The sequence below is a fragment of the Hemibagrus wyckioides genome, linkage group LG05 (assembly GCF_019097595.1).
Source record: "Hemibagrus wyckioides isolate EC202008001 linkage group LG05, SWU_Hwy_1.0, whole genome shotgun sequence".
Lineage (NCBI taxonomy): Eukaryota > Metazoa > Chordata > Actinopteri > Siluriformes > Bagridae > Hemibagrus > Hemibagrus wyckioides.
In genome coordinates this window covers 19,867,212-19,879,258 of record NC_080714.1, presented here as the reverse complement: position 1 = coordinate 19,879,258, position 12,047 = coordinate 19,867,212, and the positions used below count along the sequence as shown (strand labels likewise).

Here is a 12,047-nt window from a genome sequence, read left to right as displayed (position 1 = left end):
TCCGAATGAATCGAGTAGTAAATCACTTTCATGAGAAAGTTATCTGATGGACTGTATATACTGTACATCTGTCTGATCACCGGATTCTCTAATCACTGACTTTCCAGCAAGGGCTCTGGGGGGGGATATAAATGGAAATGATTTGGAGGATTATATCTGGAGTCTCTCACGCAACATGACTGAATATTTAATAATGTCAATTAAAAAGAACAGCTGCATGATGCAAACAAAACATGCTATTAAAGCGAATAACGTGGTGAATAATCTAATAACAGTGGTGGTTTGGATATTGGAGAAATGTTTGAGAATGAATTCTGATCCTGAATTAAATGGAAAAGAATTGGACTGGATTTGGAACTGGACATATTTACATATAAATAGACTTAATGCAATTAATATGCAAAAATGCATTATATAATACTGGACATGATTTTTTTTTTTTGGTTGTAGAACCAACAGCACATGACATCTGAGATACTTTGGTTTTCGAGTGTATGAAGAAATCCAAGCTGAATATTATTTTAAACAGGGTGCCAGCAGATCCGAGCTTATCTTATCCAGGAGGGTGTGAGGAGAGAATACACCCTGGATGGGATGCCAGTCCAGCACATCATGTACACACACACACACACACACACACACACAGGTATTCATACCTACGAGGAAAGAAAAAAAAAAAAACCCACTGAATCACAGGATCGAAACAGAGGCCCTGGAGCTGTGATGCACCAATGCTACCTGCCCAAGCACCAAGACACAGTAAATAATCAAAATCTAAAGCTGAACACAATTTTAAAATGATATTCAAACCTCAAATCTACATAAAACTCACTAGCCTGAGGCCATACGACCTTTAATGACTTTTATATTAAATACATCTGCAGTCTGTCTGAGGGTGTTAGGGAAAAAAAATCGGTTCTATTAATTCAACACTCTACAAAAAGTTAGAGCACAAATTTGCACCCACTGCCCTGGTGTGATTTTCAACCAGCCAGCCCACTGACCATCTGACTCACTTCAATGCTATTCCCAAGTTCTACATCCAAGGTCTCAAACCAACCTGTCTGATGGTAAACAAAGTGCCAAGCACTGGAACTGACAGGGCATCAATGAGAGATCATGGGTGGGTGTACCATCCACCTGCTGCTGACTTGGTGCCAAGGTTTTCCCCAAGCGTAAAGAACACTGCTGTAACTGAGCACTTCATCATCCATCAGCTGCGCTCTGGTATAACAATGCATTCATAAACCCAAGTCATATCGATTCAGAACTATTTCCAGAATACATGTAAACAAATGGCGGTCATGCTGAATAATTCCAAGGGACGAAAATTCCATTCAGAGCCATTACGTCTGCTGACAGCAATAAAGCTGGTAATATCCCATGTATCCTGTCAGATGGAAATAATGGTTTCTTTAAACAAGCAGATATCCTTTACCGGTGAACCACCAAGAGTGTACTTGAACATCCGAGTTGACATTGTATCCGTTTTATGTCTTTAATAAAACATTCCCCCGATGCTAAGCATTAAATCAAGTGGTCTAAAATGTGTGACCTTGCACAATACCTGGTAAAGTCGTACAATATCACAGTGTACAATTAACTCAACATACAGTCACTTCTGACTGAGCGAGCAAGAGTCATTAAGGAGTACTCCGAGTGCTACTTATCCAGCTTATCCAGTTTCTACACACTACCATCCATTAACTCTGAGTGGCATGTGACTGGGCTTTTGAAATGTTTTTTTTTCCCAATGCATTATATGTGGTTTATAATGGGACTAATGGTTACGTTCATGTCAGTGAAACTCTGAAGCACCTGTTCAAGATACTGTGGTTAATGAAATACATCAACATTCATAATGGATCTGTGCAGACAGCATGGACTACTGTGTATGGTTTACACAAGAGAAGTGGCATTATTACAGAACACCATGCTTCTACAGCTCACTTTACCTAGCTGGTTACTAATTCTGCCATTTAAAAGCCACTGTGCCAAATGGGAGCGGTACATTTAGAACAAACACACAGATGCACACACAAATATATACATATGCCACAGAAAAATGGCAGATAAATCAAATTGGTGACTTTTTCAGTACAAAGTGCTCTATACGAACACACACACACACACAAGCATATATATGAGGGGGGTGGGATTGGGGGTGGTAGAGAGCGCGTTTTATGCTGAAAGAGACACCAATCTGATTTAGTTTGCATTTTTGAAGGGTTCAGGGAAACTCTCTTAGTTTTTGCTGTATCATAGCTAAATCCTTATAAAGTGTGTTAGTGACAAATACAGAAAAATACGATGAGTCAACTGAACTGAATAAGACCAATATCATTTTATACCAGTCCAACATGTAAGGTAAATATTACTCCGATATGGTCACTCCATATCAGACTGACACACTGTACTAGAATGGCATACTATATTTGACTGGATCGATACCAACATACAGAAACCTTACAAGACAGACACAGTGGCATGCTATTATATATATATATATATATATATATATATATATATATATATATATATATATATATATATATATATATATATATATATATATATATATGTATATGTATATGTATATGTTATACAGAAGGACATGCATCTGAATTATATGCTATACTGGATAAGACGCTGTATCTGATCAACAATCAGTATCTGACCAACACGCTGTACTGGACTGAGACACAGTATCTGACCTTTCCAATGAAAATTCTATACTTTCTATTAACAAGGATATACACTTATTATGGCAGAAAGCATATGATTCCGCATCAATTTGAACTTTTCCCTAGAATCTACAAACCCGTGAGCATAGCAAGAAAGCATCAAGTCCATACTGTCTGTAATTATGCTCAAAAAATAACTTTAATAACTACTTGCCAATTTTCACTCACCTGTTTGCCGTCCACTTCGATGTCAGCGATGTAGTTCTCAAATACAGTAGGCACGTAGACCTCAGGGAACTGATCCTTGCTGAAAACGATGAGAAGACATGTCTTCCCACACGCTCCATCTCCTACAATCACCAGCTTCTTACGGATGGCTGCCATTGCTGTAGATCGAGTGCAGAAACAACAGTGTTAAAATAATAACGACATGTCACTGTTCAAAATGGCTGACACACTATTGGATTTGGAGGGGGCGAGAATGGAAAGCAAAATAAAGAAAAACAAAAGGGAAAAATATTCTGTAAGAAGAACTACGTTGCTAGATTGGTGGCTATTTCTAACTCTGGGCCTGGCCTTCTTTGGCAGGAGTTTAGTTACTGCATGGCCATAGTTCAATTTATAAAAAGAAAGCAAAAAATAAAAAAAATTAATAAAAAAATGGGGAGACAGAGTGGGTCAGAGCTGGACCTATTTCCACAGACACTACAGAGGGGAAATAGAAAAATAAAATAAAATCGGTTGGTGATTTTCTACCCCGCCCTTTTCCTTTAGTCTGTTCCTGCAGTGAGTTCTTGTGGAAAACAAGGACACGATGGCCTGAAAATGTCTCATCCAGAAGAGCACAGAAACACACACACACACACCTTTAAATAGATCCACCGCAAGCAGGTATCCGAGTTTTTGGGGAGGATACAGTACACCCGGGATAATGTGGTCACATTGTCACAGTGTCACACTGTCACACACACACCTATTCATCCTTTACCTGGTCATACTGTTCACCTCTGCTCTAAAACCTGCATGCTGGCACATAAAAAGAGTCAGGAACAGTGTGATTGTGAATGCTTCTGGTGGTAGCCAAGTTAAAGGGCAGCAAAGCTATAGTGCCTTTCTAATGTTAACAGATGTTCCCCAAGTGGAGGGAGGTACGAAAGAAACTCCATCCTAAAGTGAAGACACATGTACAATACAATACACAAACAGTACTGCTTCTCATTAATGCCATGCTGAAAATGTACTACACAGAAACGCTTTCACTGATAATATAACTATAAAAGCAATTCATTGTTTAACACTTATGAACGAGTAGTGCTTCTAAAACCCTGATGATTAAGTATTCAGCAATGGAAGCATGAGAGGGAAAAAAAATAAAGCATTTTTGTAATTGAAACTAAAAGAAAATGGAAAGCTTTTTTTTGTTCAGATTCTCAGATTGCAAGTGCTGTGACTGGATACTGATTGCATTTCAGTGCTCCATTAATACAACACAGTAATGAAAAGGAAATGCAATGCAACAGGATTTAATATAAACACAATTTAATATAAACACTGAAATGATCAATCACAACTCAATGAAGCTTTTGCTTTTCCGTATAGTAGGTTTCTGTTTGTGTAACGCACGAGAATCTTTTCCATAGAGACAGAGCTTGGAGACAGTGGAGGAGACGGTGATGACCGCTGGAACAAGACTCGTTCATGAGACAGCGGTCTAAATGGTTCTCTCTGTGAGTTACGATCACTGCTGAATTTGTGAAAATAAGATGATGTACTTTTCTGAGATCGGGTGCTCGTGCTGCATGTTTGAAAGATGAGATGTTACCCTTTATATGCTCACACACAGTTACCATGCACAGTACACGAGTCAGTTAAAATAAAAATTCCATACGTTTTTATATTTTCATTCCTGGTGAAAGTCAGAGCTCCGCCTAGATACCGTTCCTCCTACTCAGCTTAGGTTACTGCAAATGTTTTTCCTGTCCCTGCATATAGTTGTTTTCAGAGCTCCGAGAAAACCGCATGCTCGGTGTGTGCCATCCTAATGTCACTGTTAAATGCCTACAGTTTGGGAAATCTGTTCAGGAGGCAGCTCGAAGCACACGCTGCAACACAGCTGACCAAAGAAAGTTTGATTTGTGGGTCTGTTTTTAAAATGGGATCAAATCATACAGTGTATTTGACACACAGACACACATACACACGGTAAAGGACTTCCATAAGTAGATGGTCAAACAGCCAGGAAATAGGAAGCATGATATGCCTGGGATAAAAGATCTCCAGCATCCACTGAACACACTCTTAGACTTTTGTGACATTTTGGAACATAAGCTTGTAATGTTTATAACAAGTGCATAAGGAATATGTAATAAATGGAGACAAAGTAATATATTTCTTCATATAATTCTAGAATGAATCTAAAATCGACCTTAAGAAACCTTAAAGAAATTGTTTTTTTATGGCTTGAAAAAGCCATAAAACATATAAAAATTAATGTAAAAAAAAAAAAAAAAAGAAAACAGTATGTCCAAGTATTATAATTTATTTATCTTCTGAAATATATCTGAAATATCTAATCCATTTTAGCAAGGGATGAACCCCAGGATTTCATCCATAAATAAATAAATAAATAAATAAATAAATAAATATCACTGTGTCCTATTATATATTGGTTAAAATTCTGCCAGACATTACTGGTATATACTGTGACATACTGTGGTTTTAGAATGCAATCAACGCAATGTTATTGTTTTGTAATATACTTTCAAAAGACTGGCTTTTACTGCTCTTATTAAGCATTAATTAACTGTATATTTAAAAAAATAATAATAAAAATCTCATTATATAAAGTAGAAATAACTACAATCTATGATTGTACTGGATCCAGACGTTGTTTTCCCAGTTTCTCGGGTGTTCACTCTAAGCTGTGCTCTTAAAAACACTGAATGGTGCTTCTGTTTTATTTTAACAGATGAAACATGTTTACTCATCAAAAAACTGTGTCAAGTAAAAGAACATTAGACATTTCTTACAGCTGTAAGGTTCAGGCTCGGTCATACGTTAAGGCTCACAGTGTAGTGCTGCTCGCAGAATTCTAATTCAAATGTTAAAATGAAAAATTAATGAACGTAGGCATGAAGATGAAAGCAGAACCAATCTAGTGGCATCACTGGTTGATATCTATCGAAATGATCGACTAGCAGAAGCGACCGGCAAACCACGATGACAAACAAAAGAAATCAAAAAGTAATAGATGCCGTTTTGCAAAACCAATGAGTCAAAGAGAAAGAAAACGAGCAGAAACGACCTAAAGCAGGTCACAGCTAGCTCTCGCGCTCTCTCTCTTTCCCTCATTCTGTGTGTGTGTTCGAGAGAGACCGCGAATGTTCCTGGTGATAGCGTCCCAGTTTCACACATGCACATTCATCACACTGTCACTCTCACACAGAAAGTCTTAAATTATGGCCGGCTCTGCTTGCTACTGCGCACCGGTGACTTTTAAACCACCGGCGGAGCTTTACTGCAGATTGGACACAAACAGTCTCCTCGCGATTGCTGCAACGCAAATGAGAAACAAGTGCCTCATAAAAAGCGTCTGCCTTTTCTGTTTGACCTTGTTTTCCACCTCGACACGCAGATGAAAAGCCAAAAAGGTCAGACTGTGCATGCTCAACAACCTTCTAACCCTCCTCCTTATTCACCGTGTTCACAATTCCGCCGCAAACGCACAACCACGGGAATTACTAATAAATCCTGATGTGATGGAGACGGAAATTTCATTTCCATTTCACGAGATTTATGTATTATATATATATGTCCAAGAGTATGTTTAAGCTAAGCATGAAGTGTTGTTTAGCTGGATGTTGGTTTAATGCAGTAGGATTTAACTGGAATGTGGAGAAGTGGGCGCTCCAATATGAGTGCGAGCGAACTCAGCGTTTTTTTTTTGTTTTTTGTTTTTTTAAACGGGGAACGGTGGGGGTGGCGGGAAAGATGGAGTTGAATCATGACATGATATTACCGGCTAATAGGTTTTTCTCCCAACCCACACATTCATGGTGATCTAGAAGTCGTTTAGAGCTGGAATAAAAAGTTCCATTAATCACAGGTCACACAAATACAAGACGCAATTAAAAACATGACCAGGAACATGGACAAGATTTTAGAGTTATGTTGTCTGATAGATGGATAGATAGACAGACAGACAGACAGACAAGGGGGAGGGGCACAAGGTCTAGTAGTAGCTTTGTTTTGTCACATATCTATCAGCACCAGCGTACAATGGCATTCCGTTTGCTCTTTTCTAAACTCTGTGTTCAGGCTCAAGAGAGGAAAACCAACAGAATGGGAAGCTCTGAGCTCACTTCCTGTGCTGAACACTCCCTTCCTGCATCCAACGAAAGGTCAGAATGAGTCACTAGAACAGACGTGTACACATTGCTAACAAGAGAACCTAGAAAATTCCTTAGCACATTTATTGGAATTTCTTTCTAGAGACAAAGGTAAGAACAAATAATAAAAACAGCAAGTCAGGGGTGATGACTGTTTACTACATTACCAGCTTATCTATCAAAAAGTCTACCTTCTTGTGTTTTAATCGGCTTATAAGACTATCATTTGCGCAATCATAAAGCGTTATGAGCCGATAGAAAACAAGAAGGTGGACTTTTGGGTCAGAAAAAAAAAATGGATGGGCTGGAACTTGGTAGAAGGTAGACTTTACTATACGAGTTTGCTCTTTGTCCAGGCAAAGTAAAGTAGCGGCTGCTTTAGCTTTCAGGGGCTTCAATTTACATTTACAGCATTTAGCAGATGCCCTCATCGAGTCTCCAATCGATGGACACATCGATACTGGTTCATCAGGTCACAGACTAAGACGACCATCAATCTTAAACTCTTTCTGCAAGTAATACAGCAAAAATAAATAAATAAATAATATAAAATAAAAATAAATTTAAAAAAAAATTACATAATATAATTTTTTGTCCCCTCAAATATTTCAAATATAATAATGATAATTTAAGTATTTAAACCAGTGATCCAGCCTATCCACTTTTCATCTCTTTTCCAGCTGCAGTATGAGTGTAGGCCTGCTCTCACAGCATGTGTGTGGGCATGAGATCCAAGGGAGAATTCTGAACTACTCAAGTGTTTTTAAAAAGCGCTGCAGGTGTTAAAAAGAGATTTGTGCAACATGTTATCCTTGTTCTTCATTCCACATCCTAAAGCAAATTATATATTATATAGTTTAGTATTTGTGTCTTATATCACTCCAGCAATAGGATTAAAAAGTGGAAATCCAATGGCTAAACTGCAGATACTGCCACCTTGGCTCATGTGTAGCACGTATAAGGTACAAAACCAAGTGTCAATTTTCTCTACATTCAGAAGAGCTAGCAGTCAGGGAAGATGGAGGCAAGCATGTTTACATCCCAGGACAGCTTACTACACTGAAAGGACCAACTCTCCTGTTCCATGCGGAAGACTGGTTAGATGCTAGACAGTAACGCTAACAATGGCAGGGTGAATGCTGTTCTGTTGCTCCACTCAGAAGCAGGTACTACACTACAAATTGAACCAGTATGTTGATGCAGATCCGGATGTGGATTGAAGAACCAGCTTAACAAGTTGCACAAACAATAGTTTAACATGTTACACAAATCCTCTTCTAAACAGTTTCAGCACTAATTCACAATTACTCCCTTGGATATTTTACAACCCATTCCCAGACACAGACACATACCGTGTGTTTCTTCAGTATGCGGCACGGCAGGAAAAGATGCGGAGATGAAAAGTGGGCACGCTTGATCAGAGTGGATCGCTGGTCGATTCCTGACCCACGGCAGGAATCGTTCTGTCAGGATGAAGAATGGAGCCTTTTATGAAGAATCATGAGGGAGGAAATGACATCATGAAAAGGACCTCTAAACTTACAGTAACTTCCCCTGGAAGGAGCCAAAATGTCTGACGTTTCCCCAGTACACAGAGACAAAATAGAAAAACAGAGCTGAAAGGGGATTTCACAAACACACTGTCATTATGATGAACTGCATGCTGAGGCCAGAGGGACGGACCGCTTACAGCCATAAACACTGCAAACCTGGGCAAATGGTGTGCTTGCATTGGTCAGTCCAATCTGTCTCTCTATCCATTCATCCGTCCATCCATCTCTTTATACATCTATCTCTCTATCAATGTGCCCATCCACTCTCTCTATCTCTATCAGTCCATCCATCTGTCTCTCCATCCATCCATCCATCCATCCTCTCTCTCTTTCCATCTGTCTCTCTCTCTCTATCCATCCATTCATCTGTCTCTCTATTCATCTATCTATCCATCCATCTCACCATGCATCCATCCATCCATCCACCCATCCTCTCTCTTTCCATCTGTCCCTCTCTCTATCCATCCATTCATCTGTCTCTCTATTCATCTATCTATCCATCCATCTCACCATGCATCCATCTCACTATCCATGCATCCATCCATCCCCCCTCTCTCTCCATCCATCCAACTATCCATCCTCTCTCTCTCTAGCCATCTATCCATCCATCCATCCATCTTACTATCCATCCATCCATCCTCTCTCTCCATCAATCCATCCATCCAACTATCCATCTCACCATGCATCCATCTCACTATCCATCCATCCCCTCTCTCTCTCTCCATCCATCCATCCATCCGTCTCTCTATTCATCCATCCATCCATCTCACTATCCATCCATCCATCCATCCTCTCTCTCTCTCCATCCATCCATCCTCTCTCTCTCTCTCCCCCCATCTATCCATCCATCCATCCATCTCTCTATTCATCAATCCATCCATCCATCGCAAAGTTCAATTCAAGTTCAAAATTGAGTAGACATGTCTTTTAAATAGTTCTAGAATAGAATCTAGTCACCAAGGAAGAATACTGCTTCAAGACACATGATGCAATTTTTAATCCTGTTCTACAGTTACTCATCAACTTCAGGTTTGTGGTCCTAAAATATCATTCACAACTATTAACAATTCTTCAGTAAAATTTGTTTACCACTTTGTTTCCATCTTTTAAAAGCACAAACACAAATTTATTTTATTCCAAAAGCATTAAATACTAATTCTTGGCCAAGAACAAAAAAAACAAAATAAACCTACAGTCCAGCCTTTTAATCATATCACACAGATTAGATTTTTTCGTCTGGCAAATGCAACCTTTCATACATGGTGAAATACAAAGCTGATGTGCGACATGGCAACGTCAGTCTGAACAGGAAGATTGGAAATTCATTCTGCTTTTACATCAAGTCACCTCTACATTTGTCATGATCTTGGCTGAATTTTGTCATATATCAAGTTTTATGTACGTTGTCTAGAGTCTGTGAACGTTACTGTAGAAAAGAAGGCTCGGTCTGTTCTGTCTGACTTTGGCAGACAGTCGGTGCGAGTTGGACAGCAAGTTACAGGCTGTGACTTGTGCTAAAGTTTTAACAGTTTTCTTAATGCAAATTGACAGTTACTTGCGATGCGAGGAATGCAGCGTGTGCGGCCAATAACCAGTTTCAGTTGTTACATTTTCGAGGCTCATATTGCTCAGATTGCAAGCCTTGAGGATGGATCCCAGCTACCAGTTGGGGAAAAATGAGCAAGTTCATTTTCTAGCCAAAACGTTCAGAGTCATGTTGTTAAAAGGCTTGCATTTCATAACACGGATTCTTTCAATAGCTAACAAAACACTCTGTGTGCTGCACAGCAAAGTCTCTCGTCCACACAGTATATCCATTTATTAGTTTTAGTGGTTTATGCAAGAGCTATGAAGGCTTTTCAGAGTCCGGCTGTGTGTGTGTGTGTGTGTAGTCTAAGGTGCTTGGGATGGTGCCATTAAACCGTACATTCAGCACAAGGGCAGGCTTCTGGTTTCCTCCTGTGAAGCAAAACAACACACTTCCTGATCCTGGGAGTGGTGCTTGGCAGTGTGCTTTCATGCTAGGGCTTCCACATAGAAAATAACAGAAGGGTGGGACTCTTCCAAAACACACAGCCCAGTTTGCAGCCAAAAACCTAGAGATCCCACTGACAAATCCCAGAGATTCTCCTGCGAGGTGTAGAGCCAGGCATCAATTGAAAGCCATAAGAAATGAATAAGAAAGAAGGTGTTTCATTACAGCTGTTAATCTATAATAACTGGCTCGAACTCGATTATGGGAAAGAATGGAATTTCGATTCAGTTAACAAGGGGATTTGATAGCTGTGTTTTAAAGATTTACACCAGGGATTATGAGGAAATTGAGTTAGGTATAGCAGTTCCCAGATCTTCTCTGGTCAGCTGAGGCTCAACCAAAGGGACGCACAAGTTCCTCTTGCCCCAGGGGAAGGTTAGCTGAGTGCAAGCTGTTCCATCACACCATCCTGTCCTGTCCTTTAAAGTCCAGCAGCAGAATTTGAAGAACAGTACGAGGCACAGGGAAATCACTGGGGATTTATGCTGCTTTAAGGTTTAAACTTTAGTCGATTTCTCAAATAAAACAATTCAGACTAGTTTTAGTCTATATGAATGCAATCTAATCCATAACCTAATCTAGCATGTGCAACTCTAATGAGGTGCTGAAATTTTCCCGATTGTATCCCAGGGCAATAGGTATGCCGCAGATGCTCCTGGGAGTCAGTCTGCTGCAGGCTCTGAAAACACTGTAAAAATGTTTGATGTCTGTATGAAGGGCAGTGCTCACTGAAAGAAAGTAGAACACGTTGGGGTCCGACAGTGCTGCCAGATCATTATACACTAAAAATGCCGAAATCCTTCCGACTGCAAAACGACTATAAGGAGCTTTTAGACTTCTGAAGAAACAAAGTGAACTATGCTTTTCAGGATGAGTTCACCAGCCAATGTCTCACAGCAGCTTGGTCACATTTATTACAGAAATGCACCAGACTCTATATTGAATGTTAAAAGTCTGTTTTATGAGACTGAGAGTTGGCGAGATAGATCCTGACTTCGGTGAGATCTTTTAACTTCAGGACAAATCTAAAGAAGTGGACCTTAAATATCACCTGGTGAACCACACACACACACAAGCAGATTCAATCAGACTGCCACTATCCACTTGATTCTATAACTTTGTGGCTCATACCACAGATCTAAAGTCATTCACCTAGCTCTATGCTACTGATATAATGTATGCCTGAAAAGCTAGTTTCAGTTTCTAAAGGCTAGGCTTTCTGTTACTAAGCTCTACAAGCAGCACGTTGCATCTTTCACATCCAGAAACTGACATCAATTTTAGCTAACCTACTGGAAGCAATCAGAAGTATTTAATGAGCTATAAAAAAATGTATTTAATGAGGAGAAGCTACCCCATCAATATTGTGCTAACGTTTCAGCTCAGC

The 12,047-nt window shown here is 39.5% G+C and overlaps 1 protein-coding gene across 2 annotated transcripts in view; it reads right to left on the bottom strand.

The window, feature by feature from the left end:
* rhocb (ras homolog family member Cb) overlaps positions 1–12,047 on the bottom strand; it is a 37,478-nt gene that overhangs the window by 8,094 nt on the left and 17,337 nt on the right. The window contains exons 2-3 of one of the 2 annotated variants that reach the window (XM_058390284.1): positions 8,425–8,535; positions 2,913–3,070 (exon numbers count right to left, since the gene is read on the bottom strand). In XM_058390284.1, coding sequence (XP_058246267.1) covers positions 2,913–3,068 — 156 coding nt within the window. In that variant the 5' untranslated portion in view covers positions 3,069–3,070; positions 8,425–8,535. The remainder of the gene's footprint in view (positions 1–2,912; positions 3,071–8,424; positions 8,536–12,047) is intronic. The other variant, XM_058390282.1, reaches the window with a different exon arrangement.